The following is a 25,301-nucleotide window of genomic DNA, read 5'->3' as shown; positions in this document are numbered from 1 at the left end:
CACTAGGGGCCATTCCTGTCCCTGTTTTCCATATGAGGAAACTGAGGCACAGAAGAGGAATGATTCTCCCCACCCTCGGGCACAAGGCTCAGATGGGGTCCCAGTACCCATCTCTGGAGTCCCTGTTTTTCTTGACTGTTGTGGGGACTACAAGTGCCACGGAACCTTCTATAGTAGCCATGTCCCCTCCTCCCCTCGTCCCCTGGGCCAAGGGCAAGTCCCATGCTGCCATTTGTCCCCGTCACTCCACCGGGACTTGTCCTGCATCTCCTCTGCTTCCCCTAAGGGCCAACCACACGGATGGACACACTGGGGTCCAGCCCTGGATTCAGCCTCTCAGTAGCGGGTGGACGTGACCCCACAGAGCACCCCGTCCTTCTCCCGTCCCCACTGCTTGGGCTGGACAGGGGAGTACTTAGTCCCAGAGCATGGAGAGGGGGAGAGGTTTGCCTGGGGATGCGCACTCAGGCCTAGGGTCCAGTTCTCTGCTTGGGTGAGAATCTCTGTGGCCCCCCAATCCCATGCTCCCCTGAGATCGCCCGGCCGGGCGAGGCTGACGTTAGAGGCCCATGGGCTTTGCTGGGAAAATTCTGGGGCTTCCCTACTGCTCCTGGGGAGACGGGATCCTTGCAAAACCACACTGTGACCTGTCTCCCCAAGTGCCTGCTCCTTCCTCCACGCACCCCCAAGCACCCAGACACCCTTTAACACGTGTTGAACGAGGCGGCCCATTAGCCTCGGACAGCAGCGGCAAAAGACACAGTGGCCGAGGTAAGGCATCACTCCGAGAGGCTGGGGTGTGAGGCCTCCCGCAGGCCGCCCTACGAGGATGCCCTCTGAGGGGAGGGACCCCTGCTAGGGGCCATGTGTCAGGAGGCGCTGAGCAAAGAAAAAAAGCTCCTCAGGAAGATAAGCCTAAACAAGGATGGGAGTTATGAGCCACCCAGCCCAGCCCCGGGAATAATGTCGGCCGTCCCCAGAACTGGCAGGGGTCCTCAGTGTCCCCATGAAGATGCCTTCTGCTCTCCCTGCACCCTGTCACCCAGCAGGCATTGAGAGAATCAGGAACAGCTCAGGGGGCCTTGACTTCCTCGGCTATGGGTCTGCGGTAGGGGACAGCTCTCCTACTGGGGTACTGCGTGGGGATGGCCCCCCAAATGCACCATGCACCCGAGACCCCTCCCCAGGGCCAGGTCTGGACTTGCGCAGTTGCAGCTGCGGATGTCAGAGGCGGCCGGCCCGGGCCTGCAGGGGTGGGGCGGGGTGGTGAGCTTCCCTGCCGTAGGGGTTCAGCCAAGCAACATGCGTCCCCCGCCTGCTCCCCGCAACTGCAGGACAGATAAATGGTGGCGCCAAATGTATAATGATGGAGGGCAAACTGCCAACTCTGGAGCCGGCTGTGGGGTCTGTACTTGCACTTTGCTGCTTCCCAGCTCTGCAACCCCAAGAAGGTAACAGCACCTTTCTGAGCCTCTTTAAAACAAGAAAAAGAAAATGTGGGCAAGCAGAGTCCTCAGAATTGCTGCAAAAACAACTGCGCGCTGGTGGGGGTGGGGTGGGGTGGGGTGGGGGGAATGTCCGCATTAAGTTGATCAAACTTGGTAAGACTGAAGCTGGGTGCGGCGCCATCTGCCGGGAAGGGGGCCGCTGCCCTTTTGGGGGCTGCCCTGTGGGTTCTTGAAGGATCCTGTCCTGAGATGACTGAGCGGTTCTGCCAGAGGCCGGCAGCTGACATGTGGCCGCGGGCGGCTCAGACTCATTAATTCTCGCTGCTGTCAACGCCTGCCTGGTACCCCCTGAGGAGTCTCGGGCCCCATCTCTCTCCGTGATGAATGGCTGCCTGGGCTCCTGGCTAGGGCTTGGGGCTGGTGGGAAGAGGTGACGGCAAGGGAAAGGCAGCTGGGAGCCCAGCTGGGCCTACACGGGCCGTGTGGGACAAGGTGCCGGGTCCTCATAAGCCAGGGACGGTCCCTGTCTGGGCAGAGCAGAGCAGGAGGGGTTGGCTCCGCTGCTCGTCCCATTTTGCAGATGGGGAAAGCAAGGCATACAGATGTAAGTCACGGACACAAGGGCGAGCCCCTGTCAGGAGTGGTGAAAGCAAGATGAGTTGGGAGTCAACACAGAGCTGTCCAAATCCCACGCTCTGCTCTAGAAGAAGCGAGTCCTGGGGTCGCTGTAGCACGTGTGCACAGGGCTCTTCCTAGCCCGCCACCTGCCCTGGATGTTACAAAGCACTGATTTAACTGAGGAACTACTTAGCAGTCTTTAGAGTCCTCCCCCACAAACCCTGATGAAATCTAATCATAGTTTCTTTCTTAAAAAAATAAAATGCAGCCGGGGCTGGCGTGATAGTACAGCAGAGAGGGTGTTTGCCTTGCACACAGCTGAGCCAGGTTGGACCCCTTGGCATCTCCCCTGGTCCCGGAGTGCGACATGAGTGACCCCTGAGCGAAACCGGGTGTGGGCCCAAACGAGCAAAATCCATAAAGACACAGGCATGTGTCTAAAGAATCAGGATCCCCCCTCCCAAAAAACCCAGCTAGAGACTCTAGGATTCCGGGTCAAGGGAGGGAGGGTGGTCATCCTTCAGCGAGTCGCCAGGGTGACCTGGCCGACTGTCCTCTTGTCACACCGGCCGCGGGACGCTCACCTGATGGCTGGAGCCAGTGCCAGGCCTCACTGCCCACCTCTCTCCCTCTGCCTGCACCCTGGGGCAAGTCGGGGCCCAAGAGATAAGTGACAGAGGGACCGAGTCGGAGCAGGGCCTGGACTTGCCAGACCCCACCGGCGACAGGCCCCCAGGAGTCTGTCTGGCTTCCCCGCCCGTCCCAGCGTCTGGGCCCGGAGGTTAATGACAGCCCCTAATTACTTTGGGGGCGCATCTGTTGAGGGAAGCGGGCCTCCAAGGCAGGCCGGGCAGGTTCGTGCCGGGAGGACGCGAGACAGGCCGCGGAGGGGCCGTCGGCGGGGAGCAATGCCCCGCGAGGTCTTCCTCGGGCCCAGCTGGCTCCGCCACGTCCACCCGACGCCCAGACGCCTTTCCTCATCTCGGGAGACGCAGGTCTGCAGCGGCGACTCCGCCGTCCCCAGCTGACCCCGGTGGCGCACCCTGGCCACCCCCAGCACCGCCGAGCGCGGGCAGCACCACGTCGCCGGGCTAAGCACTGCACCATCTGGCCAGCTGGCGGGCCACCGCCGCGAGTGGGCCCTCTCAGGAGTCCCCCGGGCACGCCGCCCAAGACCCATCTGTGGGGTCCCTGCTGCGTCTCTCTCCGCGCCCCGACGCCGACCACCTCATCGGCAACTCCAGCTCCGCACACACCCGCTTCCGGGGACCCCTCTCGGCCTCTCCCCACCCCGAGGCCCCGGAGCCCTCGTGGAGGCACCGCCCACCCATCCACCCCAACTTGAAGCCCCCACCCCCACCAGGGTGGGCCCCTCCTCTCCTCTCCTCTCCTCTCTCTCTTCTTGCCCCCTGGGAGCCCATTCCTCTTCAGCTGGCTGACTGATGGGACTGACACGTGCTGCCCACGGACTCCCAAGCTGACGCGCAGCCCCGCCCCCTCAGCGCAGCTCCGCCCCCTCAGCGCAGCTCCGCCCTCGACGACGCCCTCCTCCCCCGCGCAGCTCCGCCCCCTCAGTCCAGCTCCGCCCCCTCAGCGCAGCTCCGCCCCCTCAGCGCAGCTCCGCCCCCGACGACGCCCTCCTCCCCCGCGCAGCTCCGCCCCCTCAGCGCAGCTCCGCCCCCGACGACGCCCTCCTCCCCCGCGCAGCTCCTCCCCCTCAGCCCAGCTCCGCCCCCGACGACGCCCTCCTCCCCCGCGCAGCTCCGCCCCCTCAGCGCAGCTCCGCCCCCTCAACCCAGCTCCGCCCCCTCAGCCCAGCCCCGCCCCCTCGGCCCAGCTCCGCCCCCGACGGCACCCTCCTCCCCCGCGCAGCTCCGCCCCCTCAGCCCAGCCCCGCCCCCTCAGCCCAGCTCCGCCCCCGACGGCGCCCTCCTCCCCCGCGCAGCTCCGCCCCCTCAGCACCTACTTCTTCTGGTGCCCGCCTCACACGTGCGGCCTCGGTCCCCCAGCGCCCGCTGCCCCGACGGCGCCCACCACACCCTGTGCGCAGCTCCGCCCCCTCAGCCCAGCTCCGCCCCCTCAGCCCAGCTCCGCCCCCGACGACGCCCTCCTCCCCCGCGCAGCTCCGCCCCCTCAGCGCAGCTCCGCCCCCTCAGCACCTACTTCTTCTGGTGCCCGCCTCACACGTGCGGCCTCGGTCCCCCAGCGCCCGCTGCCCCGACGGCGCCCACCACACCCTGCGCGCAGCCCCGCCCCCTCAGCGCGCCTCGCCCTCGCAGCCTCTGCCTCGACGGCGCCCGCCTCCCCCGCGCAGCTCCGCCCCTCGCACCCATCCGTCTGGGGCCCGCGGCCTCCGTCCCCCCGGCGCGCCTCACCCGATGCGCTCCTGCTCCATGGCCTCCATCTTCTCGGCGCGCGCGATCACGCTGTTGATGATCTCCTTCTCCTCGTCCGTCAGCTCCTCCTGCTTCCGCTGGCCGGCGGGCTGACCGCTGGGGTGCACGGACCAGCCCCCCTGCAGCCTGAGAGAGGAGGGGAAACAGCGTGAGACGCCGGGCCCGGGGACCGTCCCGCTGCGGGGCCCGGCGCCAGAGCCCTCGTCAGAGTCAGCCCTCCTGCAGCCTCCTCCGCGCTCATGTGCGCACCGGGGACGAGCCCCCTTCACGGGGTCCCAGGGCTCCAAGTGCTCAGCCCGCGGCGGGCCAGCCCCATATTGTGGTTTGCAGGAAACTCATGCAAGTGGGGGGGCGGGGGCAAGGGCGTGTACAGACCAGACACCCACCAGCAGAATGTGTCACTGGCTGTGGGGGAAGGGGAGGCAACTGGAAGTTTGTTGCGGGGTGGGGTCACACTCGGTATGCTCAGGGCTGACTCCTGGCTCTGTGCTCAAGAGGACACTTTGGTGGGCTTGGAGGACCCTCTGCCGTCCGAATCCGGGTTGGCCCCGTGCGGGACAGGTGCCCTGATGCTATACGACCGCTCCAGCCCTAATGTCTGTGTCTGCCCTGACACCACGAGCCCCTCAGATGGGGCAGACAGAAGCAGGGACCCTGACCCGTTCCGTGGCCACTACAAACAGTACCCAGGGAGAGAAGGCCAGACGAAGGCAAAGTGCTGTTAAATGTCCATCACGGGCTCGTGTCCTGATGAGCAGATGAGGCCCACAGTAGTGACCTCAGGCACATGGGCCAAGAGCTGGGTGCGGGGTGCTGGCCTGCCCCGTGTGGGGAGAAGGCGTAAACCACTCAGGGGCTCCGGCAGGAATCTTAGCAAAACTTTTTTTTCTCTGTCATTGTCATTCTTTGAGGACCTGCTGCCACTTCCCTGCACTGGTCCCCAGAGTGTCCTACAAAGCCCAGAAAATATGCAGAGTAGCTGTAGAGGCAGAACTGCGGGGAAGGCGCGCTTGCCCTGCCCTTGTGGGCAACCCCGGTTCCATTCCCGGCATCCCGTAGGGTCCCCTGAGCACCAGCAAGTGTGGCCTAAAAACAAAAAGCGACACAAAGAAAATCCCCAGAGGGCTCATGTGAGCCAGCCTGAGCCCTCAAGGGCCCTGCAAGGGCAGAGGGTGCCCTGGATCTGCAGCCTGTGGGCAGTCTCTCCCGGGGCCGTGTTTTCTGTGTCTGAACAGTGAGGCGGGGATGCGAGCGGTACCACAGGGCCACCGGGGATTCAGGGTGAAGATGCAGGTGATGGGAGGCAGAACCGCAGCTGCTCCCTCCGGCTCCTGGCTCCTCCTTAGTCCCTTAATTGAGCCAAATAAGTGCCCTCGGTTACTTCTTTTATTGCTCAGGAATTACTCCTGGCAGTGCTTGAAGGACCATGTGGGATGCCGGGGATTGAACCCAGGTGGGCCATGTGCAAGGCAAACGCCCTTCCTGCTGTACCATGGCTCCAACCCCTGCCCTTAGCAATTTAGCATGGGACAAAGGACCTCATGAACATCTGTGACCTAACACCCCCCCCACACACACAAACACATCCTTTCTGGGAACTGGGGCAGTGGGGCGGGGGCCGGAGAGGGGTTGTGATGCTGGATTGGACTCGAGAGTGTCAAGAGGCTGCCTGGCCACTGGCAGGGTGGACTTTCAAACCTAGCTGGTCCAGGCGCTGCCCACAGTGACACACTGAGAGAGCCCCATGCAGGGTCAGCTGTGGAGTTGCTCCCTAGTGTCCTGTTCGCTCACCATTCCCAGCTGACAGCGTGGCCTCAGAGCTCCCTGGGGATCACCCAGCCTGTGCCACACACGCTAAAAAGTACTACAAGCTCCGATTGCTTCTCTCTCCCCCTCTCCAGTGCCCCAGAGGGAGCGGCTGAATCCACTTCCTTGCAGGGATAGGTGCTGTGCAGCCCTGAGGTGAGCCCTGTCTATCCCCGTCCTCCGGGGACACCCAGGGCAACCTCCTGGGTGCAGTGGGGCTGTCACTGGCCACTGTAGACTGCCCGATGGTTTGAGACAGGAAGCGGCCCGCCAAGATCAGCCCAGCCTCCAGTGGGGCTGATGGACCCATGGCCATGGAATAACTGTCCTGCAGCGCCAACTGTTTTGTGGTTGTTCTGGGGGGGCCACACCGGCTATGCTCAGGGCTTACTCCTGACTCTGCACCCAGAATCACTCCTGGTGGGGCTCAGGGGACGTCTGAGGTGCCAGGGATTGAACGTGGGTCAGCAGTGTGCGAGGCAACCACCCTCCCTGCTGTCCTATTCTTCTGGCCCACAACAGCCCCAAGTTTTTTTTTTTTCTTTTTGGGTCACACCCAGGAATGCACAAGGGTCACTCCTGGCTTTGCACTCAGGAATTACTCCTGGTGGTGCTCAGGGGACCATATGGAATGCTGGGAATCGAACCTGGGTCAGCTGCATGCAAGGTAAACGCCCTACCTGCTGTGCTATTGCTCCAGCCCCAGCCTCAAGTTGTAAGGTGGCGCTGACCCAGCAGCGGGCACCAACCACCTTCTCCAGGGCAGTCGCTCTGACTTGGCACAGCCCACCCATGGCCTCACCACCTCCCTGCCCTCCCACTTCTCTTCTGAATAAGAACGTTTCAGTCAGGAACTTCACTGCCAACAAGACACCTAAGGACTCCACCGCGTTAGACATGGAGGAAGCCCCGAAGCTGAGATGGAGATCCACTTTGCCTGAACGCAGCCCCCCTGCAGGCTGTCCCAGGAGGGGTCAGAAGGCAAGGTCACCGCAGAGGGCCTCAACCCCAAGGGGAATTCAGTCCTAGCCTCTCTCCCTCTGAGCCTGCGGAGGCCAGGCCCCGGGCCACCTTGATCCTTCGTCCCAGGCGCACAGAGCGGTGGAACAAATGCCCACCAGATGTCTCTATTAATGAGCCGGCGGCCCCCAAGGAGCGGCATGATGGAGATGCTGTCGGGGCGCAGATGCTCTGGAGCGTTAAACAGCCGCCACGCGGAAAATTAATCCCTTCTCTTCCCTTTCTTCCTCTGCAGCCTGCCCGACCCCAGGGGGCCCACACAGGCTGGTCGTGAAGGAGGCCAGGGCGCTGGGGAGGGCAGCTGACCCCAGGACTCTATGCACTGTCCTGATGGCCGACAGGCCCTTTTGGGGGACTCACCGGATGCGGGGTCCCATGCGCCCGCTAACCCTGTACGCCAGGCGATGTCTCTGTCTCACAGTGGACTTTACCTTGCTGGGTCCCCACTAGGAACTTTGACGTACCTCTCCCCTTCCTGGGCCCCAGTGTGTCCATCACGGCTTCCAGAAAGTTCTCTCATCGTGCCTCCTCAAGTCTGACCCTGGAACCCCTCTGGAGTCCCACAACCCTCAAGGAGATCTTTGCTTTGTTGGGTCCCCACTGGGAACTCTGCTGCCCCTCGCCTGCTCCTGGGCCCCGGCATAACCATCATGGCTTCCAGAAAGCTCTTTCATCATCAGAAAGCCTCCTCAAATCTGGCCTCGGCACCCCTCTGTGGTCCCACAACCCCCCAGGAGGTGCTACAAGAGCTCTTGGCACACCAGGCAGCAGGGCTCAGCGACTCCTTATTCGTTTGATGGTGGACCTCCGTGGACACACGGTCACCCTTGGGCTGTCCCTGGAATTCCAGGCCCAGAGCTCAGCATGGGGCTGGGCTCACGCAGACTCAGTGTTGATTAAGGAGGATGGAGGTCGGGGTGGTGCAGGGGGGGCCAGACCCAACCTACCCCCGCAGGCCCGGGAAGTCCCCAGCAGCCCTTGGGTCCCCTCCTGAGAGGATCACCTTCGTGACTACAGCCCCGCCTTCCTCAGAGCACCCCAGGAGATCACTCATAATGTCACGACCAACACGTAGATGAGCTGGCCAGAGAATCTCACCAGATAACAGTGGAGACTGCAGGACACTTGGACAGTGGCTGTCTGCCAGCAGCAAGCCCCCACCTGACATATGGAGAAACTGAGGCAGGAAGCCAGGAGGAAAAGTTCCCTTGTTACGGGGCCAGAGCACTAGTACGGTGAGGAGGGAGTTTGCCTTGTATGTGGCCAACTTGGGTTTGATCCCTGGTATCCCATATGGTCCCCCTGAACAGCGCCAGGAGTGATTCCTGAGTGCAGAGTCAGGAGGAACCCCTGAGCACTGCTAGGAGTGACCCCAAAAAAGAAAAAAAAAAGAAAGAAAAAAGTTCCCTTGTTAATCACTTCTCAGTGGGAATGAGACCCCTGGAGCATCTGGGACCTTCGAGTCCTTCACAAAGGCCAAATCACGCCATGACGATTCTCGTGCACAGATCTCCAATGCACACAGCATGCATACGCCATCCACACGCATGTGTTACTCGTACACACATATCAACGGTCTACACTCAGCATCCCGTGTACACAGCAGCACCCCTGTGCCACAATGTCTATCCGTGGCAAGGCCCAGTACGGTTCATGCCTCTCTCCCGCTTCGCTGGGCGCCTGCCAGTTTACAGAGCTTCCCTCTGCGCCTCGCCCAAGGCTGCAAGTTACCTTACCCTCCCCCCCTGCAAAGGTGGCAGCCAAGACCCAAGGAGGTCCAGGGCAGTGCCCAGGCCACCGCTCAGCTCCAGGTCCCTGTTTGCAGCTCAGTGCCAGGTTCCACATGTCACGGGAATGAAGTGGGGTGTGGGGTGAGTGTCTTTCTGCAGCTTCTGACCATGCCTGCAATAGCCCAGCTGCTCAGGGATCGCCTCCAGGTCCAGCTCTGTCCATCACTTGACGAATCCAATGTCAAGTGTAGCGCTTGGGAGCACTTCAGGTGATCCGCTGCTCGCCCTGAGTGGGGCTTGGGGGTCACGCCCAGGCTGCTCCGGCCCAGCACGGCTCACTGGAGCCCTTTTCTTATCTCTGGACAGTGGCCCTTGGCAACATGCTGTAGGGACAGGACTCAGCATGGCCACGAAGATGCTGTGACCTTTGTCATCGCCAAGCAACAGCCGAGGTGAGGACCAAACCGAGGCCCTAAGCGTCCCAGGCTCTGACGAAGACGGGTGGATGGGGGCTCCCTAGCGGTGCTCATCCCGGGGCTGAGTTCAGTGTAAGGGTCTGAGGATGTGGCGATGCTTGGGCCCTGCAGGGCCAGGGACCCCCAGGCTGCCCCCCGCAGTGCTGGGATGAGGGGGCAGTTGGTACCAGGAACCAAACCTGGGCCACTGACAAGCTGGTGTCTGCCCCAACCATTGAACCTCTCAACCCCTGATCAGAATTTTTTTTTTTACTTCATGCCCCTTCTCATTGTGGAGGTGGTGGCTGTTTTTATAATAATTTGACTTTGTTTTTAGGTATATAACATTTACCACTCCCCCTGGGGCCAGAGCAATGGTTCAGCAGGTAAGGAGTACTATTGCATGCAGCCAACCTGAATTCTGTCCCTAGTATCCCATTAAGGTCTCCTGAGTGCTGCCAGGAGTGATCACTGAGTACAGAGCTCTGAGTATGGCCCCCAAACAAAGCACACACACACACATACACACACACACACAAATTATTTTTCTTCTCCCTTTTAAAACCATTCCTCTTTCATAAGATAACATAAATAGGAGACTGACATCCAAGGAGAGTAGACACAAGGTCTAGGAATATTGCTCCATTATTGGAAATATGCCTCATGAGATGGGGCAGAAGGCAGCTGGGATAGAGAAGGGATCACTAAGTCAATGATGGTTGGAGGGATCACTCAGGATGGGAGATGTGTCGTGAGAGCAGATAAAGGACCAAACGTGGTGGCCTCTCAGTATCTGTATTGCAAACCATTATGTCCCCCAATAGAGAGAGAGTATGGAGGAAATTGTCAGCCATAGAGGCAGAGGGAGGGTTTGGATGGTGGTGGTGGTGGGGATATTGGGGACATTGGTGGCAGAAAATGTGCACTGGTGGAGGGATGGGTGTTCGATTATTGTATGACTGAAACTCAAAACATGAAAGCTTTGTAACTATCTCATGGTGATTCAATAGAAATAAAAATAAAAAAGAAAGTCAATGCAAATTATTTAGTAATGAAAAAAAAACAACCAAAAACAAACCAATTCCTCTTGAGGGACAAAAGAGAAAATCCAGTTTTAGAAAAGGAAATCTCCCCTTTCCCCCTCAACCACACACACACACATACACACACACACACACACACACACACACACAAATACTCACTGTTCTTTATCACTGAAGGAAGGCAAAGACAGGAGAGAAAGGGGGGAAAAAAAGAAAGAAATGAGCAAAGTTAGGAAAGAATTCTCAGACCGAGACCAACGGAGGAGGTAACACCCACATCTCTGTACACGACAATGACCTACTTCCATTTTTCTGCTGGTAATTATTTTAGTGCAGCAGAAACAAGGCCGCAGCGACGTGGGCCTGTAAAATCTATAGCTTTGATTAAAATGGCCCGTCAGTCCAGCTCGTTAATGAACAGAACCGCAGCTGAAGCATCTGAGTACCGGTCTCCTGTCAGGAAGAGTCCCTGGAGCTAACAGGGCCACCCATTCTCCGGCGATCAGGAGAACCTCGGGCAAAAGGCAGGGAGCCCAGAGGCTCCTGGATCATCCACAGGTCAACCTGGACTGCCAAGGCCTGAGGAGTCAGGTTCTTATATCCCAGGAGGGGCAGCTTGGGTGGAGTGCAAGCGGGTCCTCTGACTGCTGGCACACGCTGGTGCGCACTTGAAAGCCACAAAGAAGTTCTATTTTGGCTCCCCCAGGCCAGTGGCAGACCCATGGCCCTAACTGAGTCTCCATCAAGCACTTCTACAAGGTGCTTCAAACATTTTGGGGTACCAGCGGGCTGAGGGAGAGCAAGTTCTCTGACATCACCCATGGAGTAAGTGACCCCGGCGGGGGCACTGTTAAATCCTGGCCTGCCTGAAATTCTACATTTGCTACAGAAAGACATTTGGAGCCTCTGTACTAGCACCTCTGAAGCAGACACGGTAGTGTGTGTGTGTGTGTGTATGTGTGTGCATGTGTGTGCATATGTGTGCACATGTGTGTGTGTACGTGCTTGTGTGCAAGCACGTGAGCGTGTGTCCAGGTGTGTGCGTGTGCATGATGATTATGATTCACCCATTTGCATGGGCTGGGAAATAATTTTAATATCTGCAGAAAATGCAGAGCAATCCTGCCAGTCAGCGACATTTCCAATGCCATGATGGTTCGCGGGAGCCCTGAGCAGGTGAGTCAACTGTGTCGGCCCACTGCACGTTCCAATTCCACTGTAAGGCAAATTGTTTGGCTTTCAATTGATTGGAGGAAGCCTGATGGGGGGATTTTAATTAACTGACATTTCTATAACCAAATAAATGTCCCCCAGCCATCCTTCAGGCAACTGTTTATCTTAGAGAAACACATTTTGGGGGTGGGTGGGTGGATGGGATAGTCTTTGCAAAGTAAGTTTGACGACATTGACCGATGCACTTAAGCCAGTTTCCTGTGGAAAAGGAGCCCCAAGTTCCCGGCATTTGCAAAGCAGTGAAGAATGGGGGTGGGGATGGGGGGGGGTGAGTTAGCTTCAGAAGCAGAAATGGGGCTTTAACCACCTCAAGAGGCCAAAGCAGTCCCTTTGCTGTGCAGTCAGGGGATGCAGGAAAGGAGGAATTCTTTAACACTCCCTGTTCCAGAGAAATTGTAAGGGAATTTTCCGACACCCCCACCTCCCCTGCTGTTTCCAAACAAAATCTGAGTTCGTCAAGATTAAAGCTTTCTTCTTCAAAAGATGCTGTTCCTGTTTGTATCTAAAGGTAGGGCCTTGACTGAGAAAATATTTGCCAAGTGTCTCTCAAGGAAAGAGCTTTTATCCATATTTAAAAGGCCCATCAACCGAGGAATGAGAAGATAAAGAGCCTGATTCTAAAACGGACACAAGACTCCAACAGGCATTTCACTATACAGACAGAAAAACATCAGAAGATGGTCCCTGCCGTTAGCATCAGGGAAATGCAGAGACCTTTCACTACACACATGAGAACGGCTGGAACCGCAGGTTCTGGCGCTCACACGGAACTGGACAGCGCTGGTGCAAATTTAAGATGGTGGGAACTGCCTCTGGGGTTCTCAGGCTGAGCTCACAGCCAGGGGCCACCAGCCTCCCCAGAGACAGGCAGGATGAGTGGACAAGCTGCAGGGACTGGATAGGCCATGCAGGAGAAAGATCCATGGGCCAGTTAAGGCCCGAGCAGCGCATCTGTGGGATGTGCCCACCGTGGCCGATGTCAAACATTCACAGGAAGCCGCCTGGTGCCAGGCTGGCAGAGACCTTGGACAAGGGGGATGTGGGGGTTTGGGGTGCTGACCCTGGGCACAGCTCCAAACCCACCAATGACCTTCTCTGCCCCCAGTTTTCTTGCCAATGGCCTGCAGTGGTGGGAAGCCTGTGGAGAACGTGCACCGTGGAGTGAACGCCTGGTATAGGGCACAGGCATCGCAAACTGTGTTCCTCCGATGTGCGAAACTGGAGAAAGGAAAATGTTACTAAGGGGACCCTTAGGGAGACGGTTTCCTGCGTCTTTCACACACGCTGCATTCACCAAGACTGAAGTTTACGAGAAAATCTGCATAGACCTGTGGCTCAAACCTGGGTGTTTCAAGGGTGGCCAGAGACACGTGTGGGTGCGTGACACGGGAGGAATAGAACAGTGAAACGGTTGAGAGCGATTTGACTTGAGTTCCGCTCATTTTTGTGGTCAAAGCTAAGAGCACCAGGAACACAATGGCTTCCTTCACTTGGCCACTCTCGTGACCTCACAAACAAGAACTGCAAGCCGGGGGTTTTCCACCGTCCCCCAGGGCACAGCCCCTGGCCACAGCCCACAGCGTCACACAGTTCCAAGAAGTGCAGGAGTGTAGCACACCATAATTCACTCAGAACGAATCACCGAAGACAAGAATACAGGTGGAGGCCCCCCCAATGCCTGGAAATTTTGAAAGGCACCTCTCAAGAACTCTTGGGTTGAAAGATAGGATCCTGAGGAAATAAAAAAGCGGCAGCACACAGAAATGAGAAAGAAGGAAAACAGAGTATGTTAGAGCTTGTGGGAGCGTGGGAATGTGGCACTTGGCGGGAAATTCACCTGCAATCCTCCATATTAGAAGAGAATGAGGGGTTGGAGTGATAGCACAATGGGTAGGGCGTTTGCCTAGCACGCGGCCAACCCGGGTTCGATTCCCAGCATCCCATATGGTCCTCTGAGCACCGCTAGGAGTAATTCCTGAGTGCAGAGCCAGGAGTAACCCCTGTGCATTGCCGGGTGTGACCCCAAAAAGAAAAAAAAACAAAAGAATAAAGAAAGAAGAGAATGAGAGATTCTATAAATATGGGAAATCGAGTAGTTGGGCTAATAGACCCAAAGGAGGAAGGATAAGAGCATAAATGAATAAAATGGAAATGAGAAAGCAATATTGAATCACAGAGAAAGACCCTCTCTTCAGCCGCAGGAACGCTTCAGGAAGAGTCTTTGCTGCCTCCCTGCTGGACTGTAATCCCTGAGCTCACAGCTGAGCATCCAGAAAGGGAGAGAGTCTCGGGCTTTGTCTTGGGGCTTTGTTGAGGCAATTCCCTAACATGGCGTCTTTTCGTTACATTGATTTTTACATTTATTCACGAGAAGCAGAAACTGATTATTCCTTTACCTTCCCGCAGTCAAAAATGTCCTTGCTGCACAGGTTCAAATTTTACAAGAAAAAAACAAATCCAATCTCAGCAAAAAGTGGGGAGAAGAAATGAAGAGAAACTCTCAAAGAAATCTGAATAGCCAAAAGGCACATGAAAAAATGCTCTTCATCACTAATCATCAGGGAGATGCAAATCGAAACAACGACGAGGTATCCTCTTACACCACAGAGGCTGGCACACATCCAAAAGAACAAGAGCATCCAGTGCTGGCATGGATGCGGGGAGAAAGGAACTCTCCTTCATTGTTTGTAGGAATGCCGACTGGTCCAGCCTTTCTTGAAAACAATATGAATATTCCTCGAAAAACTAAAAATTGAGCTCCCATTTGACCAAGCAATAACACCACTATTGGGAATATACTCTGGGGGCCCCAAAATACACAGCAGAAACACCACCTGCCTTCTATGTTCATTGCAGCACTGTTCACCATAGCCAGGATCTGGGAACAACCTGAGTGCCTGAGAACAGACAAATGGATAAAGAAACTATGGCACATGTATACAATGGAATACTATGCAGCTGTCAGGAAAGATGAAGTCATGAAATTTGCTTATAAATGGACGGACAAGAGAGTATCAATGCTGAGTGAAATGAGTCAGAAGGAGAAGGACAAATATAGAATGACTCCATTTACTTGTGGTACATAAAAAATACAGTAGAAGACTAATATTCATGGCCAGGGAAAACAGCGGCTAGGAAGACTGGTCAATGGTTGGAATCCACCACAAATGTGTGTGGGGCGGAGAGCAGGAAAGACAGAGAAGAGAACAGTTAGATAATAATAGCTGGGAATGATCACACTGGGCAAGATCTGAGTGTTAATAGTAGGTCACTGTCACTGTCCCTGTCACTATCCTCCCGTTGTTCATTGATTTGCTCGAGCGGGCCCAGTAATGTCCCATTGGAGACTTTTGTTGTTGTTGTTGTTACTGTGTTTGGCATATTGAATATATCACGGGTAGCTTGCCAGGCTATGCCGTGCGGGCAAGATACTCTTGGTAGCTTGCCGGGCTCTCCAAGTGTGGTGGAGGAATCGAACTCAGGTCGGCCAAGTTGGCTGCGTGCAAGGCAAACGCCCTACCGCTGTGCTATCGCTCTAGCCCGATAGTAGGTAAAGGGATATATATAAGATAACCTTTCAGTAACTGTATCACAAACCACATTGCCCACAAGGAGGGAGATAGAGATAGATAGAGAGAAAAAGAGAGAGAGAGAAGAAACGTGGGGGCATAATGGGAGGAAAACTGGGGACACTGGTGCTGGGAAATGTGCCCTGGTGGAGGGATGGGTGTTAGAACACTGTATGACTGAAACCCAATCACGAAAAGCTTTGTAAGGGTCTATCTCACAGTGATTCAATTTTAAAAAATCTTTAATTTTTTTTTTAAAAATAAAGCATCCTCACTAAAAAAGGGGGTTTGCATTTCAGAGTAAGTTCAGAGAGCAACATCGGTGCTGTTTCACCCGTCAGCTGAAACGGAAAGGTGACGTTCAACTGTGCCCAAAAGAATCCCTTTCTCAGGGCAAATAGGCTTCTCCAGTATTAACAAGGAGGCATCCGTGTTTTAAAATCCACCTCCACACCTTTCCCTGTGCAAGATGACTGGGTTCCCCGCCTGCCTTCCGACCCAGACACCAAACCCCGATCATCGACCTGAAACCCACAGAAAGACCCAGTTTCCATCGCTTCGAAGTCACCACGGGGATGGGTGGGTGCCAGGAAGCTGGCTGGGTTTTCAAGGGGGAATGGTGAGGTCTGTGGACACACAGTATATGCCCCTCCCCTTTCGCCTCCCCCCCCACCCCCCAGCCGGGGCTGATGAAAACAGTTCTGGGGCTGTCAGTGCTTAAAGAGAGGCTGGAATTCGGGTTTTCCTTGTATTTCCCCACTTTTAAATGTGACCACCAAGAATATATATTTTTAGGTCAGAGTGGGCCACCTTGGGCTTAGCCCTACGTTCTGACTGAACTGAAGAGGTGGCTGGGGAGGGGGTGATCTGGCGGGTCACCCAGCCCCATCCTCTCTGGCCCAGACCCAGAACCTCATCTGGCTCTGACCACTAGGGCGGCGCCACCTCAGCTGTCACCGCTTTGCTCTGAGACCCAGAGCTCAGACTCAACCTGCTGATGCTAACTTGGCAAAGAGAGAGAAAATCCAACATTTCCACGAAAAAATCGTGGACGTTCCATGACAAAATCCAACATTTCCACAGTCCCTGTCTTGCCCCCACCCTAGGAAGGAACTGCGGCCACTCCGTACTACTCCCTCCCCTCCAGGGACCTCGCCGACCGACCTGGGACTTACCTGGACTGCAGGGGCCGGTCACTGGGGTACGTCCAGCGGCTGGAGCCGCCGCTGAACACCGTGTCAGTCATGGTGACAGTCGAGGCACCTGGAAAACAACCCAGAGAGGAGGCGGCTCAGTCGGGCGTGTGCGCCTCTGTTCCCCAGTCCCTGCGCTGGGCACGAGGACCGGGACCTTCGCAGGACCCCCTCCACGTCCTGATGGCAGAGCACAGGGAGGGCGTGTGTCTGCTGGGTGTAACCAGCACCCGTGGGCTGGGTGGGCTGGCATGGGCCGGCGTGGGGGCTCCTTCCCTGCAACTCTGCTGTTACTCCCCACTAGCAAACACAACCATGTGCCCGGCAGGGCACATGCGAAGCTCTGAACGCCAGCCCGGGGATGTTGGCAGCTTGGTTATGGGCCAGCTAAACACACACACACACACACACACACACACACACACACACACAAGAATTTGTGGTCGCAAAGATCTGGAGTCATTTGGATTTTGGTTTTCTAATACTTGATACTTGGCCTGGAGCAATAGCACAGCGGGTAGGATGTTTTCCTTACACACTGCTGACCGGGCTGTCCCGGATTCGATTTCTCTGCCCCTCTTGGAGACCCCAGCAAGCTACCAAGAGTATCTTGCCCGCACAGCAAAGCCTGGCAAACTCCCCGTGACGTATTCAATATAAACACAGTAACAACAAGTCTCACAATGGCGACGTTACTGGGCCCGCTCGAGCAAATCAATGAACAACGGGAGGACAGTACTACAGTGCTAATACTTGATACTAGTGCTTCTCATCCCCCTGGCGCCCCCCCCCCGGATATTCCAATGGTCACAGGTAAAAACAATGTCAGTGGGACCCCAGCACAAGATTACAGACAGTGCCCTACCCTGGCAGGCCAGGGCGGGGCACAGAAACAAGCTCAGGAGGGCCCAGGAAGGTGGGCTGAGGGAGGGGGAAGGGCCCCGAGGCACCTGGAAATCCTCCATCGTCCCCCCATCCCCCTGATGCTCACAGCTGCCAGCCCTGACCAGCCACAGCCACCCAGTAATTCCACTCCAGAGAGCCGAGATGCCCTGAGGCCCGCACACACAGCTTAGCCGCCATCTCCCAACGGGACCCTGATGGCAGTGATCGCCAAATAGTGGATGGATAAACCGAATGTGCCTTGGGAGGTCACTCCCGTCCGCAGAGGAGGGAATGGCTGGCGCAGGTATCACTGGCTAACAGGCTTCTCCTGGGGTAACAGGGGTGTCCCGTGATTCACTGTCCCGATGGTCGCTCTGCAAACAGGCGGAAGCCGCTGAAGTCTCTCAGCCAGGCTGGGGGCATGGACCACTGCTCTGGGGAACTCGGTGATTTATTAAAACTCGACAGTCCTCTGCCCTGTGGCTCAAGAACATCACTCAGGTGAAGACCGAAAGAAAAACGCTCAGAGGCAGAGCCACGTCCACAGATACATGACGTTGTTCATGACGGCTGGATCCTGGACGTGTTCTAGCTGCCCCGTGGCGGGGTGAGATATTTCGGCTGAGGAGACAGAGCTCACACTTTGCAGGGCTGCCAGGCCGACCCCGGTGCTGAGAAATGGAAAGGAGGAGAGAAACAATGGACCAGGCACCCGGGTCGCGGGAGGCCGGGAGAACAGAGTCAAGGCAGACGCAGCTCGGACACTTAGGGCCGAGCAGCTTCCCTTGGTGTTGGTGAGTGTGCACAACGGACGGCTGAGGGACAGTGACAGAAACCACGCCCGAGGCCCTGAGGCCTCTGCACGGGGGAGGGGCACAGGGGGCATGAGGGGGAAACGCAGAGGAGGCTCCAGTCTGGGGCTCCATCTGCAAGGGATAAAGTTCAACACTCACAGGAGTGCCCGGGGTCCCCCTCTCTCCACAAGGGGCACTCGGGGGTGTCCCTCTCTCCATAAGGGACACTCAGGGCTGCCCCTCTTTCAATAAGGGGCACTCAGGTGCTCTTTCTCTATATAAGAGGCACCCAAGGATGCTCTCTCTCTCTAAGCGGCATCCAGGGACGCTCCCTCTCTCCCAAAGGGACACTCAAGGGGCTCCCTCTCCCCATAAGAAGCACCGCGGCCCCCCCACCCCCACCCCCACTGAATGAGGTATACCAGTGCTCACATCCACGCCAGGCTCCCAGATTCTCTGGCCTCCCTCTGCTCCGAGGACAAAGCCTAAACTCCATGGCACCGCCTGGCTCCTGCCCTCTGCCTTCCCTGCCCAGCCCTCAGTCCCCCAGGCTTCCTGCTGCCCTTCACACCGCCGTGTCCTCCTGGGGGGTTGCCGGCAGACCCCAGCTTGTCTCCCGCCCTTCCCTGCTCCCGCTCACAGTCACCTCCTTCGGGCCTCCCCCGGCAGCCAGTTCCGAGCCCCTTGATCCCCAGCTCCTCCCCAAGGGTTGGCACCTGGGTTTTGCTGCCTTTGGCAGGCGCAGTGGGGAGCCCCAGGGCCGCCATTTCTGGGGCCCGCCCCCCCCATCCCATGACACCAACAGCGAAGCAAACATCCTACATACCTGACAACCTGACCTGAACTCGCGCCCGGAGCCTGCGGCTCTCCTGACTCACGACACTCAGCCAAGCCCCCTGACTGGGTTCCCGTGCAGCCCACCAGGCCCATCTGGCCCCGGAGACATGAGAACCAGCCAGGGGACTTGCATCTAGACCATAGGAACACGAAGACGTGACCAATGCTCTAATGACCTGCGGCCGAAGCCAGCCCATCTGCACGCAGCTCCAGGGCGCTTTGAATCCTCCCCCAACGTGGACAGAACATGCTGGCCACACGCAGGCCTGGGCTCTCTGGCAGCTGCCATCTGGGTCCTCCCAAACCAGGGTCACAGGACCCGATCCGCGAGGCCACCTGGCAGAGCTGTTCCGACCCAACCCAAATGAGTCCCTGAGCAGGGGGAGGACAACTCCTTAAACCAAGAGGAACCAGGGGAGCCATCGGCAGCAGCGAGGGTTTGTCCCAACTTACCCACGTGTTGTTGTTTTGCTCATTAGGGGCAGCTGGCTGAGGCTGGGATGGCAGGTTTGGGGTGGGAGTGTTAGTCTAGCGGGCAGGGGGCTTGCCTTGCACGAAGCCTACTGGGGTTCAATTCCCAGAGTCCCAGGTGGCCCCCTGAGCAGGAGTGATTCTGAGCCAGGATCGCTCCTGGCAAGCTCCCTAGGGTATCATATGGGTGTCAGGCATCAAACCTGGTCCGCCACATGCAAGGCCAGCGTCCCACCCACTGCTCCAGCCCCTAGGATGTCACCTGGCTCCTCCAATATTCAACATGGTATTAGAGCTCCCAGTGATAGGAATTAGATAAGAAAAAGAATTCAAAGACATTGAAATTGAAGTAGAAGTTCAACTATCACTATTTGCAGATGACACAATACATAGAGTACCTTAAGGATTTCATCCCCCCCCCAAAAAAAACAATAAAAACACTTAGAAATAATTAAATACAGTAAAGCAGCAGGCTACAAAACCAATTACCAGTTGCATTGACAGTTTCAACGCAATCCTTAAATTTCAATGCTATCTTTCAAGGACACAGAACAAACTCCACTAAAGTTTGTATGGATTCCTAAAACTTCCTGAGTAGCCAAAGCAATCTGGAGGAAAGAAGATGGTAGCCAATGCATTCCTGGGCTACAAACTATACTCTAGAGTGACAGGAATTAGCACAGTGTGGTACTGGGATAAATCCAATCCATCTTAGTCCTGCACACCTCACCTGGGCAGGCACCAGGGAGATGTCTACTGGGCTAAATGCTTTTGGTGGGTGACCTTGCCTGATTCCCCACCACATACTCTGTTGATAACTACATCAGCTCCATGAATGGGACTTCCTTTATTATTATTTAAACATTTTTTTTGGCTTTTTGAGTCACACCCAGCAATGGTCAGGGGTTACTCCTGACTCTGCACTCAGGAATCCCTCCTGGGGATGCTTGGGGGACCACATGGGATGCCGGGGATTGAACCAGGTTGACCACGTGCAAGGTAAACACCCTCCCTGCTGGACTATCGCTCCAGCCCAGAGGGGGTTTCTGAGGTTCAGAGGGGAGTGTACATTCTGCCTGGCTGGTGATGGATGGAACAGGGATTTGTCTCACAAATGCTCATGCCAGACCCTGGCCTCTCCATCTCTTGACTCCACCGTCCCCAGGCGTGTTGTAAAGAAGAGGGTGCAAAGATGTAGGCAAGACCACAGACACAGCATTTGGAGTATACGTGCTGAGCTTGGAGCCACTACTGGTCCCTTTTGTCACCACATAGGAAAGGGCTGCCAAAGGATTAACGTCGAGCTGAGAGACAGGGACTGATTCCTGATGATGGTACCCGAGTGCTGGATCCAGCCAGACCTGAATCTGTCGTGGCCTTTTAGGCTACTAGCAGTCAAGAGACCACCTTTTCCCCCACCCCTCCTCGAGTCAAATCTGAATAAAAAGTTTACCTCTGCAACCAACCTAAGCTCTCTCTGTGTGTCTTCACAAACTATTCATCTTGGAGCAAGCTGACATCTCAAGGACAATAAAGACGGACTGAAAAAGCAGGGAAAATGAGGGAGAGCAGCCTCCATCCCTCCCTCAGTGTCCTCTCTCCTCTTTTCCAGACACGGCTACCAAGGCTCGGACCTCACAGGATGGGAAACAACTGGAAAGCATCCTCCACCAGGGCCTGCTGGGACCCTGTGGTGACAATTAAAATTCAGTGGCGGTAAACAGCACTAATTAAAAGCAAAACGAAGTGCTTAATAAGACAAATGAGGTGGCAGTATTAATAGCCGGGATGAGCGAGCTGGCATTAATTAAAAACAAAGCCAAATGCGCCCCGCCTCTGAAAGTCTGTGTGAGTGTGAGTGTGTGTGTGTGTGTGTGTGTGAGTGTGTGTGTGTGTGTGTGTGTGTGTGTATGGAAAAGGGTTAGATCTGTTAGCACCTGGCTGAAGATTCTAGGATTGAGTCCGCTGGGGGGCAGAGGGAGAGGGTCCTGTGGAGAATGGGGGTGTTGAGGGTATACCTGGAAGGATGATCTGAAATGGGCAGACAGGTGCAGGAATGGATGATCTAGGACGCAGGGATGGCTGGGAAATGAGGGCACAAAAGCTCAGAGACATTATTGGACATTGAATGTTTGGGGGGTAGGGAACAGGCTGAGGGAATCAGGACTGAAAGGGGGGGCCCAGCGATGACCCTGTCTCAGAGGGCCCATGGGGAAAACATGGACAGCCCCGGCACCTCCACTTGAACCCTGCACCCCATCTTCCATCAGAAGAGCCACAGGCTGAGAACACTTGCCCTCTGCTGGCAGTTCTGCAGGTCCCTGGAGGACCGGGCTGGGGGCCTACATCCTTCCGCTCTTTATAAGTCTGACAAGGGCATTGGTCCCCCTGAGCCTCAGTTTTCCTCCTCTGGAGAGTGGGAGCAAGAGCAGAACCCACATCAGGATGCAGTGAAAATGACAGGCTGGATGCACAGAGCTGGGCCCAGGGCGTAGCGTTCGTCATCCCTGGCAAGTGGGCACTACGCTTACTTCACGCCATTGTGAATAATTATCCAGCTGATGCTGTCCTAAAGATGGGGGTTAGCTTCAGATTTCCTGGAGCCGGAGCCAGTAGGAACAAGCTCTCCTTGATGGCGTTCTGGCCCGTGACAATCCACACACAGGACAGTCACCTCGGGTGGCCAGAACCACTGGACCGTGTATGCCCTGGGCTGCACCATCGAGACTGTGGACTCTCTCAATGGCCACATCATGCAACAGCCCCGCACAGAATCTTCCGGAAGTGCTGCCGCTGCAGTGGCCCTTCTTTCTCCCGGGAAAGCTGGGGCTGTGGGCAGCCCATGGCCCATTTGGCGAAGAACAAGTCCCTGGTGGGAAGACTACAGCCACGCATGCTCCTTACCCTAACCTCTCCTGCCTCGGCCATCGTGGGCGGGTGGGGGTGGGGCCTCCCTCCCCTGCCCCCACCAGAGGACGTGTGTCAGGTAGTTGCTCCATTAGTCCCAGAACCCCGGGGGAGGGGCGCGGGAGAAGCGACCCCTGCTGGTTCAGCCCTTGAAACTTGGGGGGTTGCTTGTTACTGGTGCAGACCCCCCCCCCCCCCCCCCCCCCCGTCAATAGTGTCTGTGCTGGGAGGGGGCGGGGGCTGCAGGAGGAGCATGGAATGTTCCGGGATGTGGAGAACAGGCTGGGGGGATCAGGGCTGAAGGGAGAGGGGGAGGGGCTCTGCTGGGGCTCTGCGCCAGCCGGACATGAAAGAATGGGGTTCAGTTAAGCGAAATGACTCAGAAAGAAAGGGATAGACAGGGAAAGATTGCATTCATCTGGGGAACATAAAGTAACAAAATAGGAGACTAACACCCAAGAATGGCCGAGATTAGTACCAGGAATTTTGCTCCATGGCTTGGAGGCCAGCCACACAGGCTAGGGGAAAAGGGAGCTCAGATAGAGAAGGGAGCACCAAATAAAGGGTGTTGGGAGGATTCTCTTGGGATGGGAGAAGCATGCTGAAAGTAGACTATAGACCAAACATGATTGCTACTCAAGGCCTCTCTTGCAAAACACAACACCCAAAAGGAGAGAACAGAAGGGAATGCCCTGCCACAGAGGCAGGATGAGATGGGAGGATGGGGGTGGGAGGGATACTGGCACCCGTGGTGGTGGAAAATGGGCACTGGTGGAGGGATGGGTATTTGATCATTATATAATTGAAACCCAAGCACAAAGGTTTGTAAGTCTACAACTGTACCTCATGATGTCTCACTAATAAAATTAAAAAAAAAAACAAAGAATGGGGTTCAGGCGCTCCCTCCACTCCCAGGCTGCTGCACACACCACCTCCTGGGTGGGCCTCATGCACCTTCCCGAGGACCCTGCAGTTCCCCTGCCATCTCGTCTCAGATCAGGGCACAGATGCCCAGAGCAGGTGCCACTCAGGATCCCAGGCGGGTCCCCACGGGGCATGTGCTTGGCGAGTCCACACGCGAAGGCCGGGCTGAGCATCTGGAGATGGCGCGCGCGCGCGTGTGTGTGTGTGTGTGTGTGTGTGTGTGTGTGTGTGTGTGTCCCACACGTTTCCCTCCTCCCCTGGGTTTACAAGCTCCTGGAGCCCCAAGTCGTCCGCCCCAGCCTCTAACTGCAGAGCCCGGAGGCAACTCAGCACTGTCAATCTCGACATCTGCTTGCCTGCTCGCCCCTGCTGTGGGTCCAGCCCACCCGCGACTTCTGCCTGGGAGCCCGCCCACCCCACCCCGCCCCGTGTGCATGCCTGCATGCAGACAGGGGGAAATGTGATCAGACAGCTCTGCGCACTGAAAGAAGTCATTTGGTTTAATGGACCCCGGCGGCCACTCGGGGCCAGACTGGGGGCGGGGAATGCATTTGGACCAAAGCTCGGCTGGAAATAACCAATCTTCAGCCCTGAATCTCATCACACCACCGAGACCACCAGGGTTGTTGGAATCTCCTCTCTGCCCGGGTCAGGGAAGATGGACTGGGGGTGGAGGGAGCCCCTGAACCTCACTCTCCTCTTGCATCGGGGCTGGACAGAGCCCCAGGGGTTAGAAAAGACCCCACCACACACACACACACACACACACGAGTTGCACAGGATTACGGTGTCCAACCAGCAAGGACACTGCTGCCTCAGCCCGTCCGGCCAGACCCATGAAATCTGGGACTTTAAGAAAGAATGAAAAGCTCCTCTTAGCACCCATGAATAATAGACCCTCAACACCCGTTACCCTCCATCCCCTTGTCCCCCCGCCTCCTGGTGCCAAACTGGGAGTTTCAGAGAACGATGGGAAGTGAGTGTCGGCTGGAGACTGGGTGAACCCTTAGCTCCACTCCCTCTCCTGGAACCTCCACAGAAATAGCCATGGGCAGCTGCGTCTGGAGTGAGCGTTGTCTCCCAGGTCACTGGCAGAAGGCCATCAGGACACTCGTCCCGGGAGGAAAAGGGGACACGGAGCCCTGGAGGGGCCCAGCTGCTGGGGCCCGAGCCCCCTCTCTGCGCCTCTCCAGCTGTAGGACGTCAGGACTCTGGCTTCACGGACCCTGTGCCTCAGTTTTTTTCGGGTATAAATCAGGGACAGTGAAAACCACACTGCCAGCAGATTAGATGGGCCAAGGGTTGTGGCTTGCTAAGGGGGCGCCTGGTGCTGTGATCAGCTAATGTGTCTTCATCGGGGTCCACGTAAAGGCTCCCCAGATGAGGGTCGGTCGCTGCTACTACTGTGTATTACACTATACATGGTCCACACGTAGAATCATGAACATTCAAATGGAGATACCAGCGCGTCCCTTTTACAGATGGGAACACTGAGGCCTCAAAAACTGGTCTTTCCCTCCACAGTCTATCAGAGTCAGGAATGAGGTCACCTGGCTGTCAGATTCAGAAGTGCTTGCCTCTCCTTCACTCTCCTGTTATCTCCTTTCTCCTTCCCATCCTCCTGCAAGGAACCCCTAAGGAACAGGAAGCATTCATCGGCTTCCGGGACACTTTATAGAAGTCAGCGCCCAGGCTTAGGCTGACTTCACTCACAATTCCTCTTGCATGCCAGGAGGCAGGAGTTGCGAGGTGAGGGGTGAGCACCGGAGGCCAGTGGACAAGGCGTCAGTTACACCCGGGTTCTGGCTGGCCTTGAGGAAGCATCTAAGGGAGATTGCTACTCTAGATCCCCAGAACTGCATGGTCCCCTGAGTACTGCCAGGGTGAACCTGAATGCAGAGCTAGGAGCATTCCCTGAATACCACTGGGTGAGGCCCCAAGACCCCAATACAAAATGAGACAAAACCCCTTT

The 25,301-nt window shown here is 56.5% G+C and overlaps 1 protein-coding gene across 1 annotated transcript in view; it reads right to left on the bottom strand.

The window, feature by feature from the left end:
* RPH3A (rabphilin 3A) overlaps positions 1–25,301 on the bottom strand; it is a 56,657-nt gene that overhangs the window by 17,508 nt on the left and 13,848 nt on the right. Inside the window, exons 3-5 of the mRNA XM_056107130.1 lie at positions 16,494–16,581; positions 10,676–10,687; positions 4,442–4,588 (exon numbers count right to left, since the gene is read on the bottom strand). Coding sequence (XP_055963105.1) covers positions 4,442–4,588; positions 10,676–10,687; positions 16,494–16,564 — 230 coding nt within the window. The 5' untranslated portion in view covers positions 16,565–16,581. The remainder of the gene's footprint in view (positions 1–4,441; positions 4,589–10,675; positions 10,688–16,493; positions 16,582–25,301) is intronic.

This window comes from Sorex fumeus, unplaced genomic scaffold (assembly GCF_029834395.1).
Source record: "Sorex fumeus unplaced genomic scaffold, SorFum_2.1 ptg000155l, whole genome shotgun sequence".
NCBI lineage: Eukaryota > Metazoa > Chordata > Mammalia > Eulipotyphla > Soricidae > Sorex > Sorex fumeus.
The sequence above is the reverse complement of the archived record's forward strand: the minus strand, read 5'-3'. Positions and strand labels throughout refer to the sequence as shown.